At 45.5% G+C, this 21,272-nt stretch overlaps 1 protein-coding gene across 2 annotated transcripts in view; it reads left to right on the forward strand.

The window, feature by feature from the left end:
• The first annotated feature begins 1,488 nt into the window (after positions 1-1,488).
• The window catches only part of PCSK5 (proprotein convertase subtilisin/kexin type 5), a 464,407-nt gene continuing 444,623 nt past the window's right edge, over positions 1,489-21,272 (forward strand). The window contains exon 1 of one of the 2 annotated variants that reach the window (XM_059071201.2): positions 1,489-2,022. In XM_059071201.2, coding sequence (XP_058927184.1) covers positions 1,831-2,022 — 192 coding nt within the window. In that variant the 5' untranslated portion in view covers positions 1,489-1,830. The remainder of the gene's footprint in view (positions 2,023-21,272) is intronic. The other variant, XM_059071200.2, reaches the window with a different exon arrangement.

Here is a 21,272-nt window from a genome sequence, read left to right on the forward strand (position 1 = left end):
TTTCAAGATTAAATAATAGGGCATACATTATATGATGTGTAAAATGTCACAAAATGATACCTTTGTGAATTTAACTATGAATTTTATAAAATGTACATGTTTTGACTCTGCAGCTATGGTTCAGCTGAGGGGATAAGGGCGGAAAGTAAAGCTCTAGGCAGATAAAAGAATCATTACCCAAAGCTATAGGTGTGATGGGTTAATTACCCTCAAATACGTTTAACCAATGCCTAGGAAGAAAGAGAATGGGGGATGGGAAAAGGAGAGGGAAAAGGGGGGCCCGGGTTAGGGATAGAGTGAATACTTTTAAGGTCAATTGAATTATTTCATAAGGGGTACATTTTCTATTCACAAGAAATCATCCTGTGCCAGAAAAGGCGGGGAGGTTGTTCAGCATAAGCGGGTTAATCCGTGCTCCCTCCTGCCTGCTGCAGTCACAGTGCAAGATACAGTAATGAAGGCGGCGCAGTCACACATTTATTTCATTCGAAATTCCTCTGTGGTCCTTTTTCTATCAAAGTCTCTCACTGTTACAGGGCCGTGCTTGAAAAAGTTGCAAAACTTCTCCCTTGGTGGAGAAAAAGAAGCCCTCATCGGACTCAATGGAAGGAATGAATGAAGTTATTTCCTTGGCCCCAACAACTCCATCCACTTTCATACCGAATATACACAGAAACATATTTCCCCAGTTGCGCGACTGGAATTTTACTCTTCCGTGGCGTTGCCTAGTATGGGAAGCACGGATTTCGAAAGTCAGCAGGCAGCAGACTCCGCTTTGGAACCCCGGTGGCCGGCTTTTGCAAGAGTCGATGCGCCTTACGGTCCTGTGTGGTAGCTTCTCCCGAGAGCAGAATGTGTAAAATAAACAGTTGCTGAAAAGCGTGAAGAATTAACGAAGTGAAAATCTCGGGTTATTTGTTCGGCAGTTGACACGCAAGTGACCTCCTTAAATACTTCGTTGTTTGAGGACATTCAGAGCTAGGATGAATGAATCTTCGGGGCACTTGACTAGAACCAGCTTGTAAATCTCTTTAGTCTTTCGGGAAGTGGCGGTAAATTAATACAAATCCAGGAGGGAGGGGAGAGAAGGGGGTAAAACCTCCACGCCGGGGCTCTCTTCCCAGCCCTTTGGAAAGACTCGCTTTTGCTGCTCAGGACCCTGGAGGCTACAGCCTGAAGAACCCGGCGGCGCTAGGACCTGGTTGGCGCCTGGCCGTGGCCGCTTTCGGGCGGGCGGAGGAGGGAGAGGAGGAGGGCGATGTGGGAAAGGAGGGGTGTCGAGCGGGGCGGGGGGAGTCATTTATGCAGAGCGGGTGCTGCTGCCATTGCCACTTACACTCCCGGCGCGCCGCTCGGAGCCGGAGGGAGCGCGGGGAGAGAGCTAGCGAGCGCTCGGAACCTGGGCCAGCAGAGGGGGCGCCCCGCCGCTGCCTGCACCGCCGCCTCCGCCGCGCTCGGGGGCCCCGGGAGGAGCGAGGGCGAGTCGGAGAGTCCGGGAGCCGAGCCCGGCGAGACCCAGCTGCGGGAGGGCGCCCGCCCCACTCAGCCGCCTCCTGCGCCCGAGCCGGGGAGCGCCGGCCGACAGCCCCGCGGGCCGGAGAGCTGGGAGCACAGGTCCCCGGAGCCCCAGGGATGGTCTAGGAGTCGGCGCGAGGCTCGCTGCTCTGCTCCCTGCCGGGGCTCGCCGCCTCCTGCCGATCGCCCAGGGCTGCGAGCCGCGGCGGCCGGGGGCTGCGAGCCGGGGCGGCCCAGGCCGGAGAAGTTAGTTGTGCGCGCAGCTTAGTGCGCGGAGCAAGCGAGCGAGCGAAGGAGCAGCGAAGCGCCGGGGCCATGGGCTGGGGGAGCCGCTGCTGCTGCCCGGGACGGCTGGACTTGCTGTGCGTGCTGGCGCTGCTTGGGGGCTGCCTGCTCCCCGTGTGCCGGACGCGCGTCTACACCAACCACTGGGCAGTCAAAATCGCCGGCGGCTTCCCGGAGGCCAGCCGCATAGCCAGCAAGTACGGATTCATCAACCTAGGACAGGTAACCGCTGGCTGGTCGGGCTCTCGGCCCTGAAGCTGAGAGGGCAGGGGCGGGGGCTGGGGGGAGTCGTGCTGGTCCCCTCCTCGTCAATCCCCCTCCCCCTCTTCCAGATGTGCTCTTGCAGCTGTCGCCCTAACTCTTGAGCGATGCTCTCGCTCTCTCACACACACGCACACACACTCATTCGCTCCCCAAAGTTGCTGGGGTTTGTGTTTTGTTTGCTTGTTTCTTCCAAGTCACGAGGCATAGGTAGAGTCTCTGGAAGAATCGCGAATGTACATATACCCTCCTGGTGGTTTCAGACCCGACCGGAACTTTTGCAGTGGCAAGTCAGGGACCAGTGGGCTCTTTGGGGGGTAGAGGGTAAGCGCGCCCCTGGTGCCGGCTCCCTGTGGTTTCTGAGACCTGGTGTAAGGGGGAGGCGGGGAAGGGAAAGCCTTTCCTGCTCGGACCTGAATTTAGTCCAGAAAGAAGTTTCCTCTTCGAGGGGGGAGAGAACCGCTGGGACTGGAGCTAGACTGGAGGAGGGAGAGAAGAGGGGACCGGACCCGGCGTGAGCAAGGGTTTGAGGGGAGACCTCCCGGCTTCTTCGCCTCGCGAGCTGGATCCGCGTGGGGCTCCCAACTGGGGAGTCGGAGGGGGAGGTGGGAGAACTTCCGAGACCACTGACAGGGTTCTACTTTGGAAAACGGCGAGTCTGCCCTCGCGGAGGCTCGGTGGGGCGAGAGTTGGGCGGGCAGCGGAGCGCGGGGCTTTGGTGGGGTGCCGCTCGTGGGCTTTGGGCAGAGCTGCCCGGCTGGGGGACCGTGAATTGAGTGGTGTTACGGGGATGATTGGAAGCGCAACAGATTTGGAGCTACCTCCACACGGTCTTGGCTTCCTCGCTCTCTTTCCTGCAAGAAATGGGGGTGACAAAGGCTGTATAAGCGGGTCCCAGAAAGTGCACCCCCATCCTTATACCCTCCCACTCGCTTCTCCCGGCCTGGCCCGAGGAGGGGGCCCTGGCCGGACCCTGGTGAGACTTTGCTGGGGGAGGGAGGTGAGGGTGATGGGGCCGCCCTCACAGCAGACGCGCTTGTGGGACTGCTCCGGCTGCACGCGCCCTGCCTGCCCTGCCAGGATGAGGGGAGAGGAGGGTGCCGGCTGGGGCCACTGGAGCAGCAGAGCACAGACGGTTTCCGATGCTGTCGAGCTCCATGTCCTGGAAGGCAAGTGCTCTAGCACGGGGACTCTCGGCTGCCTGGGACGCGGCACCGAGAGCAGGCAGATCTGCTGTTGCCGCATCTAGAAAGAGCACTGGGGGCATCGGAGGAGCCAGAGCGGGAGGTCTTGCTGCTGTTTGCGGGTCCAGAGGGAGAGCGTGTTGCGGAGAAGCCAACCTTGTGCAGGGCTGAGACCAGGGCAAGGGGCGTCGTCTGTTTCTCCTCTCCCCGAGACCAACACACACCAGGAAGGAAGGAAGGGACAGCCAGCCAGATTTTCTTGCCTGAGTGCCTATCATCTTCAGGAGAGTTTCATTCTAATGGCTTGGTGGGATTCTACCTGCTTCTTTTTTTCTCTGGAAGAAAACATTGAGTCTGTTCAAGTCTTTTTACACGAGCTTGAAGTTGGGCGCTGCCCGTGACTGGAGAATGTAACAGGGAAGGCTAACGATAAAAGTAGTCATGTTAATAATCTTTCCAGATGCATCACTCAGGTTCAGCTAACATTGAGCATCTCTCATAAAACAGGCATATTTGGAAGAATAGTTCTTGACCATACACTTATTTCATAATCCACAAAACGACCGTTTTGGGTGGGTATGACTTCACATACAGCAACAGGGAACCTTATACTCTGGAGAAGTTGACCCGCACAGGGTCACCCAGCTAGACAGTGGTAAGGGCATGATTCAGACCTAGGACTGTCTGGTCCAGGCCTACTCATGCTTGTGAGGATGAGGGGAGGGAGGAAAATAAGTAAAATCTCCATTTCCCTGAATTCTGATTTAGTGGCTCAGTAGACTGGAAGCAAACATCCAGTCTTAATTCACGGATACTTAGTTCAAGCCGACCTGGACTTCTTGAACCTGAGAAGCTTCAGGAATTACGAAAGCAGAAAGATCTGTATCAAAATAAACTCATTAAATAGAATTTACACATTTCGGAACCTGGCAGAGTGGGGGAGAAGAAATTGTCACAGGACCCACTTGTGAAGAAGCAAACATTGCAGTATCCTGCAACCTGGCCTGACTTTTTACAAAGGGCCTTCTAGTGAAGATCCATGGTTTTTCATTTAAAAAGTCATACTAAGAAAGTTTACATACAAATAACACCAAACATGATTTATTGTGGGTTTTTACAATGCCAGGGAGGAAACTGAGTGCTTACAGAGGTGACAGAGAACCCCTTGAACTCATGCCCTAACCAGTGTAAAAAGATCAGCTATTCTTACAGTGTAAAGCATTTCTTCTGTAGATCAAAGGAGCGTAACCCTAAGCTAAGTCTTGCAGGTGGTAAATTGAGTTCACACATGCAATATCATTGCACTGTAAGAGCCATCCTTTTGTTATTCTTTCTTTCCATCAGTAAACCAGCTGTGGTTCAGTTGAGGGCAGTAATTTATTTGCAAATGTCTCTGGAATGCTCTCCTATTTTTACCCTTTTGGGCTTGGGGGGTTCCCACCTTATATGTCACAGATTGGAACTGAGACCTGTTATTGTTTCTAAAGTCATTTAATATCCTGGTAGTATTTTTGATATCTTTCTATATAATATTTTAGGTGAATAAGGTAGTGACTTTCCACCACAGTAAGGGTACGGTTTTGATGGTCTATTCAGAGTTTCAGTATCATGTTTCGTATAGCATCTTAGCATTGAAAAGCCACCAGAGGTAAAATTTCTGGCTTGGAGATTTCTACAGAAAAGAATAGGCATGCCTGTCATGTTCACGAAAGATAGGATATGGAGAGTAACACAAGAGCAAGTAAGCAAACAACAGGCAAAAAGGACATACTTGACTTCCTGGAAGGGAATAATAATGAAGGTTTTCTTGTCTTTGGTTGTAGAGACAGCGCTTGTTTTGGTAGGTTTTCACATAATGTTTATATTTTGTGAGTGGTTATACCTCGAAATTCTGAAATTCTAGAAAGCCTTTCCTTTCTTCCCCTACAAGCCCTGACTCCAAGCCCTCTTAATATTTAGTTCAACCTCCGTACGCCGAGTGGCTGAGGGTAGGTACGTCTGCCTCTTGGACTGCACAGGGATGGAAGAACAGGCCTAGTTCTTCCTCCCTAATCGTGTGCTCTGACCCTTTGAACTAGCGGTATACTGGTTAGAGGATAGAAAAGACATAATGGAATGAGACCTGACATAATGTTAATTGTGAACCTTTGTTTGGACAAAATCTACAAACCAGTAGGGATTAACTTCTGGTTATTTGAACCCAGGGAGAAGGTCCTCTGTAAAGATTCTTTGCAGTATGCAACAGCTGTATTTATCCTTCTGTGAGGTGCTTAGAATCCTTGATTCCAAACTGAGATCACCAGGAGCAAAAACCCCTCCCCAAACCTTGTAATTTATCTTGAACAAGATTCCAGAAAGATAAAGCCAGCTGCAAGCAATACTGAGAAAAATGTTTTACCTGGTGTTGCCATTGAGAGCATAGACTTGGAAGCTCTGCAGATGCCACTTGCAAGGTCCAGGAAAGCAGGAAAGTCACTGAACTTAATGGAGCCCCTGTTCCTTCATCTGTAAAAGGATAAATCTCTAGATAATAGAGGGAGTCGATTCTGTGTTGCCCAGCATATAGTTAAGCTTGCCGTGGAAGGTTTGTTGAATCTGAATCTGAAATAAGTGAGATTCAGACTTTATTTAGATATGGAGAATGGAAGACATTTTTATAATGGAAGATGCAACTCATTGAAGATCAGGAAAATACATTTTTGATGACCAAGTCAAAAGACCTAAATCAGGGCTTCCCTGGTGGCGCAGTGGTTGAGAGTCCGCCTGCCGATGCAGGGGACACGGGTTCGTGCCCCGGTCCGGGAAGATCCCACATGCCGAGGAGCGGCTGGGCCCGTGAGCCATGGCCGCTGGGCCTGCGCGACCGGAGCCTGTGCTCTGCAACGGGAGAGGCCACAACAGTGAGAGGCCCGCATGCCGCAAAAAAACAAAACAAAACAAAAAAAACAGCTAAATCAGAGCTTTGTAGACAGGGAAACTGGTTTTCCACTTCAACTAACAATTTAAAATAGTTTTCCATTGGGTTCTAAACAATTCTGGCTGATTTCCCATGGTAGTGCTCCCCTCCCTGGCTGATCTTTGTTGTAGTCCATTAAATAGTATAGGATAAGCTCAATGGAGATGGAAGAAAGGGGCAAAAAATATCTGAAGACTGAATATTTTATAAAGCATCTTGCCTCGTATTTGAATTCACATTTCACTTAATTCTGAATGTGGTTTACATGCGGAAGGCTAGAAGAAACATTTTCCAAATCAACAGGAAGAGATGCTTTAGCAGGAAGAACCTTGTTCAGCAAATGCCCTGAAGGCCTCCCACTCTGCTGGTTAGTTTTGACCTGTGAGTAATGTGGGATGCTTGAAGTGCTGGTAAACAGTGGAGAGTGAGTTCTGGGTGCTCATGGATGGCATTAGAAATAAGAGGATGGGGCTAGCTTGGTAGGGTGTGTGGGAGTGGACTGTCCTCCCCTAGTTATATCCTTAGGCATTTGTAAATGGATGTGGGAGTCCCAGGTTGATCCTTGTGTGATGCATCTGCCTTTGCACCAGGCAGGAACCTCAGCTCTGACCTCCATGCCCGAGAACTTCAGCTTTGACCTCTGCTAGCCACTCTCACATGCGCAGTTCTCCTGAGTGGGGGAACCATTCATGAGAAAAAAGCAGTTCAGAGTGCTTGGCCTGATGATGGTGGGTCTGTTGCTTTAACCTCATAGACTAGGAATGGCTTGTATGTGGCCATTGGGATTTTCGGGGTCTGTTTGAAATGAAACACTGCATTTTTGTGAGCCCCAAGGCAGCTGAATTTGCCTTTTTGCTATCTTTCATGAGTTTATATCCAGAGGTCCTAACTGTAAAGGTCAGCCAGAGAAGCAGGGTAGTGTGCTGGGAAAATGTCCAGCAATGTCTGACTCTTTGGTTAAGGGAGGGAGTCCTGACCCAGAAACATCCCCTGGGCAGGGAGGGGAATTTGTGTTGTCGGTTCAAGTTATGTGAAGCAGTGTCTGGGTTTTCCCCAAGGCTAAAGTATCTCTGGCTTCTGACTTTATCACTTGGCTAATTCAGGTTGGATTAAATGACAAAGAAGCTGACTTTGTCTTCATGGGTGGTAAAAATGAATGCTTATACACACTCATGTATGCTATAAGATACATATGTATGTATCTATGAATTTCTATTTTTATCAAAGTTAAATTTGCACATAGTTTTAAAGTGAAATTACTCATGCAACATTCTCACTAGTTCAACAGATTACATCTCTCCATCTAAGTGTACCAAGAAGCAACAATCCATGCCAATAAACTCTTCAGTTTGGGTTAACCCTGGGAGGAAAAAGAGACCAGAAAGAAAACCAGACTGAGTCAGAAGGTTTGAGTGAAACTTCAAACCTTTTATTTATTTACCAACCTGACCCTCAGTGCCTGATTTTTCACGTTGGGGACCTTAACACCTGCTCCATCCACCTCACAGGGTTGCTGTGTTATCAAGTGCCCTAATAATGAACATGAATATATAAATAAAACAAGACATAGGAAGCATTATATGATCTATAAGGACTCCACGGAGATGCAAAGGCTGCTTGAAGGAAAAATAAGAGAATGCCAGGGTTCCTGGGGGTTTCTGTAGTGGAGCACTGGTGATTTTGTAAAATTTATTTATTTATTTATATTTTTGGCTGCGTGCGGGCTTTCTCTAGTTGTGGCGAGCAGGGGCTACTCTTTGTTGTGGTGCACGGGCTTCTCATTACGGTGGTTTCTCTTGTTGCAGAGCACGGGCTCTAGGCGCGTGGGCTTCAGTAGTTGAGGCTCATGGGCTCTAGGGCACAGGCTCAGTAGTTGTGGCATGCGGGCTCAGTGGTTGTGGCTCACGGGCTCTAGAGCACAGGCTCAGTAGTTGTGGCGCACAGGCTTAGTTGCTCCGTGGCATGTGGGATCTTCCCGGACCAGGGCTCGAACCTATGTCTCCTGCATTGGCAGGCGGATTCTTAACTGCTGCGCCACCAGGGAAGCCCGTGGACCTAGGACATTTTTATCCATAACTGTTAAGCAAGACCAATACTAATGGAGCCACAGGCAGTGCTGTATGGTTCAGTCCCACCTGGGAGGAGTTCTCTGGTAGCCGTGTGCATAATGACCTGGAAGAGGCAGAGAGGCTATTGTGTTGGGAAAAGTTATTGTTAACAAACACAGAACCTGTGACAATGGAAAGAGAATCGATTTAGAAGCTCTTATACAGGTGGATTCAACATGGCTTGGTAACCAAATGCAAATGGAGGTTGAGGAGAAGGGAGAAGGTGAAGAGAACAAAGTTTATAGCCTGGGGACCCGGAGAGTGGGGACTTGTCTGTAGAATGAGGGCAGTGTGCTGGGAACAACATGGTAGGTTCAGCCTTAGTGTTGTTGGCAGGTAGAGAGTCATGCAGATGCAAATGTCCAGTAGGAAGAAGAGAATTTAGGGCAGGAAAGAAGTGAAGACTGGCATTCACCACCTCAGTACAAGTGAAACTGTGGAAGGGCATAGGATGCTAAGAAGTGAAGCACAAAGAGAGAGGAGGGCTGGGAATACAACCTGAAGGAATGTCTCCATGGAGAAGGCAAGGGATAAAGGGAGTAGATGAGGGGGCGGGGAGGCCCTGAAGACACAAGAGTCAGAGAGCCACAGAGGGTCGCACTAGAGAGAAGTGCTGTAGAGAGAATCTAGGAGATGAGAACTGAAACATGGCTTAAAGAATTGGGGACAAGGAGGTTACCCGTGCTCTTAGCACCAATGCTTGATTGAGCAGTGGGGGGGTTTCATTGCATATCGGCCTGCCCACCTACATTATCTCCCTTCATCTCATCAATGTCCTGGAGCGTTTAGGATCATAGGTCTAGAACCAAAAGGGTTTGAATCCTAATCCTGCCACTTCCTAGCCAGGGTACCCTAGGCAAGCATCTTAAGCTCTCTGTGCCTAAGTTTCTTCATGTGTGAAAAAGATCTAGTAGTGTTTTCCTCATAGGGTTGTTGTGAGGATTAGTTGAAAGTAGTTAGAATGGTGCCTGACACATACTGCATACTCAATAAATGTCAGTTATTATGTTTTGGTTTTTTTTTTTTCAACCAAGTTATGCTCAGTTTCTATATGCTGTTTTCACTTAACATTGTGTTATGAGCCTTTTCCAATGTTACTAAATAATTTTAGGCAAATTTTCATGGCTGCATAACCGAAGGTGCCATACTATCTTGTAATTAGTGTGACCATAATCATATTTTGCCAGGGACAGCACTGGTTTATGCCTATAGTAAATCAGTTCACCTCCATTAAGTATTTTTTAATATCCCTTTCACTTTCAGACATGTCTGAGTTTGGCAGAGAAATGATATGGTCACCCTGATTGAACGTGTATTTGTGCGTGTGTTTGTGTGTGAGTGTGTAATTGCATATCTGTTCTTCCACTAGCTGGGAAAGCAGGGCTGTGCCTTATTCCTATTTGTGTCCCCAGCACCTAGCCCAGTGGGTGGCATAGGTAAAGCACAGTGAGCGCTTGGGACAGGAAGCATAAAGGGTGCACCTAGAGAGGAATAGGTGTGGAAAGGAAGAGGGACATTGGTGCCTTGAGGCTAAAGAAGAATGAAGGTGAATGGAGATTTCGGGAGTTCACACTGAGGAGGAAAGGAAGTGAGCGCATGTGGACAATGGTCTGGATCTCACTATCAGTTCTGAGGTGAAGGTCATCTGCAGAGAGAGGGGGAACTGGGTGAAATTGGTGGCCTGGTGCTCCAGTGCTCCTACCAGAAAATTCTGATAGGAATTAATGACCAATGCCTAATGAGAAGAGTTGCCAAACAGCAATGGCAATAGCTGCTTGTACATAGTTATTGCTCAGTAAGTAGAGGTTAAGTGAATGAGTGAGAAAGTGAACCAATCTATATTGTTTTGTGCTTTTGTCACTAATGCTCAGGAACCTGAGATTAGATAAAGACAAAACAGGGAGTTAGAATGTATCAGAGTGAGAGAGAAGGGAACAAGAGACTGTGGGAAGCTGGGGGTGATGGAGATGAATGGTTCTCGAACACAAAGGGATACTGTCTTTGAAATGATAGACCACAGTGTCCCAGCTTTGAGAAAGATGGTAGGGCTAAAATAGGACTGGGGAGCCAAAGGAATAAGGCAGGTATAAAGGTTCAACATAAAAATGGAAAGCCAGTTTGATAAGAGTGGTAGAAGTGGAAAGATGGGAGCCATCCCAGAGGGTAATTTTCTTTGTAAGCTCTGGGTTAGAGCCATTCTGCATGATGATAAGGTCCAAGGTGGGCTGACCAAATAGAGAACAGCTGAAGGCCAGTGGACTGGATGAGATCAAGAAACTGTGAGCCTGTGATATTGGCAGGGTTATCAGCTTGGATAAGATAAGGATTCCAAGTATTTTGGGCTGGTATACCCACAGGGCAGATAAACATGAAGTCGGCCCCATACTTCAATTCTCCTTGGATAAATTTAGGTATTATCTCTACTTTACACATCTGTGCACTATTATTTGCACTGCAGGTCCTGTATCAACTTAAGAGATAAAGATAGATTCATGGAGGATTGCTTCCCAAATGAGCCTTCCCATATTTGATTTAAAAACTGAAGATTGCCTTGAGCACTGAATATAGAGGGAAGAGTGTAAACAGAGAATGTGAAGCCAGAAATAATATTTAAGGATGATTTAAAAATGGTATATATGATGTCACATTTTATGTTGGCCTCTATCTTAAGTTGTCATGTAGCCTACTTTCCATTATAATAAATAATTATACCTATAATTTATTCATGTCATGTATTCTGCCCTTTACATATTTTTTTTATAGTATAATGAAGCTATGTTCTGAACATGTCTTTTATGTATTCTTAGTCTAACTTTACTGCCTTGTAAGAATATGGATATATTTTAAAATGTGTTTTTTAATTATTTATAAATTGCTCTCTGTATAATATATAATATTTTTAGGTTGCTGTCTACAATACTAGATTAATCTTGTTTGCATTTATATGTGAATCTGATTGTTAGGTTAGGGTTAGCATCACAAAAGAAGCATGAAGTTTCTAGTTGAATCTTCTCTGCATTATCTAAGGGGTTAATTCTGTCCTGGGAAAATTACATTGTGGATACCCTGCCAGCATTGAAACTGGTTAAGATTTATTGAAAGCAAGTCCTTCCCTGCTGCCTTCCCCAGTGTGTGTGTGTGTGTGTGTGTGTGTGTGTGTGTGTGTGTGTGTGTGTGTGTGTGTGTGTGTGTACACACACACACATATATATATCATATATATTTGTACTAAGTACTTAGGGCTGATATTTTTGTAATAAGTACTTAAGGTCTGGTATTTTTCTACTGAGAAGCTCTTACAGCTGTAAAAATATACCAGTTCTCTCCATATCGATGTTCCCAGGCTTGTACCTTGTTTTCACTAGTTGAATTTTCTCAACCATAATAAAACTGGGCAGTGCTCATGAGTTTGAATGCAGTGCAGGGAGGGAAGACAATTTTAGAGCCTTTAATCTTGTAAGCATATATCCGTAACTACAAGTTTAGAAGTTTACTGCTTACTCATCCTGGGCCTATTCTAGTTGCATTTAACTTATTTATTTATTTATTTTTTCTGTGTGTGTGTGTGTGGGACCCATTCATCAATTTCAGAGTTTTTCAAGAGAAAACTAAATTGTAGGCCACTTAAGATTTATTACAGCCTAGCTTCCAGCAAAACCTTTTTTCTTTATTTTTTTAACCTTGGGTCATCTTTCCATTTGGTTAGTGCTCATGAGCCAATTTACCAAATGCTGCATTCTTTGACTCATCATAGGATGATGTCATTTCTTCCGGTCTAGTTGGGCAATGCTGAGAACCGGTAAACAAAACTCAAAGCTGAAAACAGGTGACTTGAATTCTCCTTTAGGTCCTGCCCTGCCACTAATTTGCCACATACTTATGAACTGGTCATAGTTTTCTGTCTTAAAGGATTAGTTTTATTCATTGTTTTATTTTAAAAATAGTTATTGAAGGACACCATCAAGAAAGTCAAAAGACAACCCACAGAATGGTAGAAAATATTTGCAAATCACATCTGATGAGAGGCTTGTATCCAGAGTATATAAAGAACTCCTACACTCAATAATAAAAAGACAAATAACCCAATTAAAAATGGGCACAGGGCTTCCCTGGTGGCGCAGTGGTTGAGAGTCCGCCTGCCGATGCAGGGGACACGGGTTCGTGCCCCGGTCTGGGAAGATCCCACATGCCGCAGAGCGGCTGGGCCCGTGAGCCATGGCCGCTGAGCATCAGCGTCCGGAGCCTGTGCTCCACAACGGGAGAGGCCACAACAGTGAGAGGTCCGTGTACCGCAAAAAAAAATTAAATTAAATTAAATTTAAAAATGGGCACAAAGGGGCTTCCCTGGTGGCGCAGTGGTTGAGAATCCGCCTGCCGATGCAGGAGACACGGGTTCGTGCCCTGGTCCGGGAAGATCCCACATGCCGCGGAGCAACTAAGCCCGTGAGCCATGGCCGCTGAGCCTGTGCGTCCGGAGCCTGTGCTCCGCAACGGGAGAGGCCACAACAGTGAGAGGCCCGCATACCGCAAAAAAAAAAAAAAAAAAAAAAAATGGGCACAAAGGATCTGAATAGACATGTCTCCAAAGAAGATATACAAATGGCCAATAAGCACATGAAAAGTTGCTCATAGTCGTTATTCATTAGGGAAATGCAAATCAAAACCACAATGAGATACTAATTCACATCATATTCACTTAGACTGCTATAATCAGAAAGACATAATCACAAGTGTTGACAAGAATGTGGAGAAATTGGAACCCTCCTACACTATTAGTGGAAATGCAAAGTGGTGCAACCACTGTTGGAAAACAGTCTGGCAGTTCCTCAAAACATTAAACAAACACAGAGTTACAATATGACCCAGCAGTTCCACACCTAAGTGTACAGTCAAGGGAAATGAAACATTTGTTCACACAAAAACTTTCAGACAAAAGTTGGTGGCAGCATTATTCATAGGAGCCAGAAAATGGAAACAACCCAAATGTGTATCAACTGATGAATGGATGAACAAAGTATAATGTATCCTTACAATGGAATATTGTTCTGCAATAAAACTGAATGAAGTACTGATACAGGCTACAACATGGATGAACCTTGAAAACACTTCACTGGCTGAGTGAAAGGAACCAGTCACAAAAGGTCATGCATGTATATGATTCTGTTTATATGAAATGTCCAGAGTAGACAAATCTACAGAGACAGAAAGTAGATTAGTGGTTGCCTAAGGCTGAAAGGGTTGGGGGTTGGGGAGATGGGGGGACTACTCATGGGTATGGGGTTTCTTTTGGGGGTGATGAAAATGTTCTAAAATGGTTGTGATTTTTGCACAACTGTGTAACTATACTAAAAACATTTGAATAGTATACTTTAAATAAATATATGGTATGTGAACTTTATCTCAATGAAGCTGCTAAAAAATAGTTATTGAGTACCTGTTGTTTATCAGCTATTCTGTTAGACCCAGTCCTACTGTATCTGTCTTTAATAATGTATCTGCTCACATGGGGCTTATAGTGAGAGGAGCCAAGCTATGAGGCAGTCATGAAGTGAATAAAATAATTTCAAATTATGATAAGTTGCTATTGGAAAGCAAAATACTTTAGTAAAAAGTGCCTGAGGGTGGGAGGACTCCTTCAGATAGGCTGGTTAGGGAAGCTCATTGAGGAGGGAACACTTGAGCAGAGATCTGAATAAGAAGGAGCCGACCACATGGAGGTCTGGGGTGGGGTGAGTTCCCTGCAGAGGAGACAGCTGGTGCAAAGGCCCCAGGGGAACAGAAACTGGCAGGTGTAAATGAAGTCTAGTCAACAGGGAAGAAGTGGTTGAGCTTGAGATTGATCTTAAAGAGCGTGATCTTAAAGCTTAATTTTGGTGATGCCGTTTACCTGTTCAGAAGTCACCAGTTGCCTCCATTTGCCTCCTGTGTTTAAACAAACAGATTCCTTCTCTGGGCTTTTACAGGCCTCTATCTACTAGTCCTGAAATACTTTTTCCATCAACTTTCTTGCTCCATCCCTTAACAAAGCCAAACTGGATTTCCCATTGTTCCCTAGATACTATACTCAATCCTTTCCTGTTTCTGTGCCAGTCTTTCCACCTGGAATGTTCATCTGACCCCTTGCCCTTCTGGAAATTCTCTTCTTAAAGGTACATCTCAAATGTCACCTCCACTATGCCTCACTCTGGAAATACAGGTAAAATACAGGTACAATCCGGGCTTCCTTGGTGGTGCAGTGGTTGAGAGTCCTCCTGCTGATGCAGGGGACGCGGGTTCGTGCCCCGGTCCGGAAAGATCCCACATGCCGCGGAGCGGCTGGGCCCGTGAGCCAGGGCCGCTGAGCCTGCGTGTCCGGAGCCTGTGCTCCGCAACGGGAGAGACCACAACAGTTAGAGGCCCGCGTACAGCAAAAAAAAAAAAAAAATACAGGTACAATCATTCTGATTTTTCAGTGCTTTGACTCCCATAGTACTTTGCCCAAAATCTCCCCAGGGAATTTAGTAAAGTTTTTTTTTTTTTTTTCTTTTTTTCCTGCTTGTAAGGGACTTAATTATTATTCCACAGCATGTAGCATGGTGTTTGGCTCTGTAAAGGTAATCACTGAATATTGGTCAAATCCTAAAGTCCTATAGTCCTGCGGTATACATAAAATGAGAAACAAATCTGAACATTGGAGAAAAATTACAAAAAATTCTATTACCCAGTCAATAAGGAAAGCTAACAGTATATTCTATAGGGGAGTGTGGTAAAAAGGAGTGATCTAGGATTGATGAGTCATGTGTGTATGGATTCTAAAGTCCAGGGCTTACTGGGAAATAGCCTAATCCTTATCTTTGAATGTTTCAGAACTTGGCATCCATCGTCAGCAGGGTCATTCTTTCTGGCTTTGACTTCATGAGAATTCTTAGTGGGAGAGTCAGAGTACACAGTGTGACATCGTCCACCCCAGGAGCCAAGTCCCAGATCATCCTAGGATTGCGATGGCTTCTCCAGGGATCCCAGGGAACCCTGGGGGCTCTGCTGGCTATTCTCATCTCCCAGTGGGTGACAGTGCAAGTCTTGTATCTACTGGAGCAGTGGTAAGAGCAGCACAGAGGGGCCCCCCAATGATGGAACTGGTTAGTAGTAAGAGAAGGTTTCAGATCACAGGCTAATTTTACTGTCTGTGTGGAATGGGAGTAGCAAAAATAAGCAGATTTGGTGCACACGACAGGTCCTAAAGCTCAGTGTAATATAAGCTGTAGAATCTTGTGATGGCCCATGGCTGACCTACCTAGATGACCATGGAAGGACTTACCTGTATTGGCCAATTTGAAGGGCCAAAGAGCTGAAATTAAATCTGCATGAGAGGAGGAATTACAGGCTCCAGGACAAACAGACATAAATTAAGCCCTGCAGTTTAGTCCTTAAGGAGTGGCTTCAGAGATATCCTTGGAGATAGGAAATAAACTCAGAACAAATAGAGGAACTATCCATTGGGAGTTAACTCCACTTAATTATGAAAGGAATTCCCTCTTGGTTGGGGGTGACATGGCCAGAAGCTAGTCTCTCAATCGACATGGATCTCCCTATCTGACCTCATCACTTTGATCAGTTCTAAGCCTCAAATGACCAGTCCCTTCAGGCTCAGGCAGATAGAGGGAAAGGTGAGTTATATTTTCTGGGTCAGATGAAAGGGAGATGGGAAAGCTGAGTATTCTCCTGCTGTATACGATTCTGGAGTAGAGCTATTCTCTTCTCTCCATTGAGGTGGGTCTACTGTAGCTAAGCCCTTTGTTACTTCTTGTTTGGACTATTGCACCAGTCCCATCCTGTCCCACTGTCTTTCCCTTCAAAACATGCCACATAAGGCAGTTTAATCTTTTCAGAACCCACTGTGGTCAAAGAGACTTCTTCCTCTTCCTCCTCTTCTCCTCCACCCGCTTCCCACTTGCCCCTCCCCTCCCCCTTTTTGCCCCTCCCCTCCCCCCTTCTTCCCCCCACCCCCACCCTGTTTATTCTGAATATCATTCAGCCTAAACATTTTGCCATTCTTTGCACAGACACTGCCATGCCCTACTTTTCTGCCCCTGCTCGTGTTGCTCCCACTGTCTGGACATCTTCCTGTCCAGTTCTCACTCATTTGGCAAAGCCCTTCTCAGACGTCACTTTCTCAAATGAAATTGCCTGTGGCCAAAACCTCTTTTGTTTAAACTCTGGTACCTGGAAGAGTGTGCTCTGCCATTCAGATGCCCTCGGAAAAATATTCTGAAATGGATAAATGGCTGTGAATACGTGGAGGCAGGGAGGGAATAGAGACGGCAGCGTCATTAATACCGTCCCCTGAATATTTTCAGTTCTTCTCCTCACCATGTGATAGGATTGTATTTCCCTATTTGGGGTGTAAGTGGGTATATTTCCTATTTGGTCATGTAACTTCTGTTGGCCAATGAAATGTGATCAGAAGTGACACACGTCCCCTCTTTAACAGTCAGTGCATGATTTACTGTGCTCCCCATCTGCCCTACTTTGATCTGCCAAGCTCCAGGTGGTGGGTACCCCATTGGCCTGGGTCCTCGCGGGCCGTGATGAGCAGCACTCCCAGCCAGTGCACAATGGATGTGTAACATGAGCTAGAAACAAGCTTTTCTTGTTTTCAGTCACTGAGATTCATGGGTTCATTTGTTCCTACTGTGGAACCTTGCCTGTTCCCACTAATACAAAAGTTCAAGAGCTTTCTCCTTAGCCTTGCATACAGTATAGATGGAGATTGGTACTGGAAGAGGGAGAAAGATTATGTGATACTCTAGATACGAATCCTGTGACTTAATAGGAAGACCTCATGGATCTCCAGTATACATTTTGCTCATTAAGCAAGTGATAATTACATGTGTTTAAAAAAATCAGAAGCCAGATATTAGGTATTTGCAAATGTGTGTATGGGATTCTGTTGCTTAGAGATTTGCACTTCCTGAAAGAAACCCTGAAGATCCCAGAGCTTAATTGCTCTGAGTCGCTTCTCTCCAGCCTCTCCAGCCTTCCAGAGGAGACTTGTTCCATGAGTTTAGATATACCTGTCCATGACTGGTAAGACTAGAGAAAATTGAGGGTTTGTTTCCTTTTCCAAGAAGGCAGAAACTTAGTATATTACAGTTTGTCTTTTATTTTTTCCCATCAAATGAAAATAACATGTTAGCTTTGTACCTCAGTTAATTGTTTAATATCGAACTTGCTTTCTGCTTGCCAGTTACACTTGTTTGTGCCATTGCTAAGGACCGTGCTGTTCTCTCAGATTATGACACGCACTGCTGCAGAATCCACTTAAATTTGCCGCCGCATTCCACAGGCCATTGTGCCTTAGTTGTTAGTGAACTGGCTTCCCAAACGTGGGTATCTGTGTGCTTATTGATTTATGTGAGGTGGACACAGTGGGGAACATCTGAGATTTAAAATGTTATGGCCTGGATTTCCAACTCTTGACATGAATCCAAAGCAGCAGATTTTTCTTCTTTGGCAAGACAGAATTGAAGCAACATGCAGTGATTTGGTTCGCCGATTTGCAAGCTGTTAAAAATCGGAATAATTTAAAATGAGGAGTGTAAGTGCTGCATAATGTGAAAACTATTCTAAAGGTCACGTGGCTTTGCAGCCTTAGACAAGTTAAGCACCATGAAACTAGAACTATTTTGAATAAATTTGAAACACTGCATGTGAATGAACATGTGGATTTTTTCTTCTTTTTTTTTTGCTAAAATATTCTGTTACCAAAGTATTTGAAATCTTATTTCGTTCACCCTGAATCTGAAGAGACCAGGTTCTAATGAACCTAGGAGATCCTGCTCCTACCTTTTATTCTCTCAGTGATGGAGGCCATTTCTGGCCTTTATTTCTTTCACTCGTGGGTTGTTTTGGTTTTTTTTCCTTTGTGATCATCATTCTGTCCTTCAACATTCACTGCAAATATTTTAGACTATCTCCCCTATGCTAAGTACACTACTAAACCCTGGAGATGCAGTGGGGCACAAAAATCTCTACCTTCTTGGAAATTACAAGGGCCCCAGCTTGCTTCAAATATCACCCAAAACCTAGTGGCTTAAAATGACAATCGTTATTTCTGTGAGACTCTGAGTTGAATGTTAGGTTCTTTAGGCAACTGGTGGGTCACCTAGGGCCTAGCTGGTCTGGGATGGTTTCACTCATGTTCTTGTGGTTTCTGCTGGCTGCTAGCTTAGATTATGGGGGTTACTGGTCATGGGTCTCCCATCCTCCAGCAGGCTGGTTTGTGCTTCTTCCCTTAGCGACAAGAAGGTATCCCAGCAACCAGAGAGAGAAATTCTCATGTGCAAGCTCTTTTCAAATTTTTGCTTGGGTCCCATATCCTAACATCCCATAAGTCAAAGCAAGTCACATTACCAGGCCCAGCTTCGAGAAGCAGAGACGTCTCTTCCTCCATAGAAAGAGATGCCAAGAAATTGTGGCCATATTTTGCAGTCTATCACAGGGAGACTGTTAATAAACAATTGAATAGAAAACAAAAAAGTATGTCAACTGGTGGTAAGTCCTGTGGACAGGAAGCAGGGAAAGGGGAATGTCTGGAAATTTTTTTTCAGTTGTAAACAGGATGGTGAGAGAAGTTTTCATGGAGGAGATGACATGAGAAAAGATCTGAAGAAGGTGAGGTAAAGAAATGAGCCTTCCAGATATCTGGAGGAGGCACATTCTAGTAGAGGAAGCAGCCAGTGTAAAGGCCCTGAACAGGAGAGAGCCCGATAGATTAAAGGAATGGTAAGAAGATGCTGAGCGAGCAAGTCAGGTAGCAGAGAGGTAATAGGGATGGGTGGGAGAGGTGAGGGAGACTCAGTAGGTCAGTGCTTGTCACAATTTTTAAAATTGAAGTATACTTGATTTACAATGTTTCAGGTGTCCAGCAAAGTGATTCAGTTATACATATGTAGATTCTTTTTCGGATTCTTTTCCACTATCAGTTATTACAAGGTGTGGAATATAATTCTCCGTGCTATACAGTAGGACCTTGTTGTTTATCTGTTTTATAGCTTCTCACATTTTAATGTGCATAAAGTCACTTGGGGATCCTGTTTAAATGTAGATGCTGATTCAGTTGATTGATGGGGCCAGAGGTTCTGTAGTTTTGACAAGTTCTCAGGCGATACTATTATTCCTGCTGGTCCTGGGACCACACTTTAGCGCAAATCTGTGTAGGCTGTGCATAGTAAGGACTGGATTTTCTCTGAGGGAAGAGGAAGGCCATTAGACAGTTTTGAGCAGAGTTGTGACCTGTGCCCTATTATGTGATAAGAGACGTTAATTGTTTAGAATGTTAACATCCATAAAGTACACTGGGTGGAAATGCTGTGCAGTCTCAGGTGGAGAGGAACATGGTCTCAATTTACCCTGCTGTGGCTTTAATCATCTGAATGTCCTGTCCTCTATAGGGCCATTTTCTTCTACTCTGTTGGTGAACATGAGAGAGACCTATCTCCGGACACCCCCTACCCGACCCCACTTCCATACCAGATTCGTTCTAGGAGGAACTGGCTCTGTTTTATTGCAGTCACTCAGGTCCTGATTACTGGAGCTGTGCTTACTCAGCCTTTTCTATCCCCCAGCCTCAGTGACCCTGACTCAGTGGCCGTCCATCCCTGGCTCACATTCCAGTCACCCGGGGGGAGCCTTTAAAGGTATCTTCAGTGATTCTGATTAATTGACCTTGTGTGGGGTCTGGGCATCAGTTGTCTTAAATCTGCAGCCAGGGTTGACAGCATCCACTGTGCTCAGTTCTTCCTCAACACCTGATAGGCTGGCTGTTTCCCCAGAGCTCAGAGCCTCTCTCTCCCCAAGGAAGCCACTCTCCCTCCACTCTGGCCTCAGCGTTCTCTCTTTTCATTAACATCAAAACACAGGAATCATTAGCTCATTTTCAACTCTATTGCGCTTTGATGATTCCATCCTCAGTACACAGATTTTGCTAAAGTACAGTCTATTTTCTTTTGGACTGGGGGCTGGTCTTTGGATAGCTACACATATATAAGTATTTGTTGATGTTGAAGGTCACAGATTTGTGCTTTTCTGTGTAATTTCTGTTTAAAGGCCCTGGCCACATAATAAATCTTTTTTTTTTTTAAACATCCTTATTGGAGTATAATTGCTTTACAATGGCGTGTTAGTTTCTCCTTTACGACAAAGTGAATCAGTTATACATATACATATGTTCCCATATCTCTTCCCTCTTGTGTCTCCCTCCCTCCCACCCTCCCTATCCCACCCCTCTAGGTGGTCACAAACCACCTAGCTGATCTCCATGTGCTATGCGGCTGCTTCCCACTAGCTATCCACCCTACATTTGGTAGTGTATATGTGTCCATGCCACTCTCACTCGTCACAGCGTACCCTTCCCCCTCCCCATATCCTCAAGGCCATGCTCTAGTAGGTCTGTGTTTTATTCCCGTCCTACCCCTAGTCTCTTCATGACATTTTTTTTATTTCTTAGATTCCATATATATGTGTTAGCATACGGTATTTTTCTCCTTCTGACTTACTTCACTCTGTATGACAGACTCCAGGTCCATCCACCTCATTACAAATAACTCAGTTTCATTTCTTTTTATGGCTGAGTAATATTCCATTGTATATATGTGCCACATCTTCTTTTTTTTTTTTCTAACATCTTTATTGGAGTATAATTGCTTTACAATGGTGTGTTAGTTTCTGCTTTATAACAAAGTGAATCAGTTATACATATACATATGTCCCCATATCTCTTCCTTCTTGCATCTCCCTCCCTATCCCAGCCCTCTAGGTTGACCCAGGAATCTTTTTTTTTTTTTTTTTTAACATCTTTATTTGAGTATAACTGTTTTACAATAGTGTGTTAGTTTCTCCTTTACAACAAAGTGAATCAGTTATACATATACATATGTTCCCATAACTCTTCCCTCTTTTGTCACCCTCCCTCCCACCCTCCCT

Source organism: Kogia breviceps, chromosome 8 (genome assembly GCF_026419965.1).
Source record: "Kogia breviceps isolate mKogBre1 chromosome 8, mKogBre1 haplotype 1, whole genome shotgun sequence".
NCBI classification, from domain to species: domain Eukaryota; kingdom Metazoa; phylum Chordata; class Mammalia; order Artiodactyla; family Physeteridae; genus Kogia; species Kogia breviceps.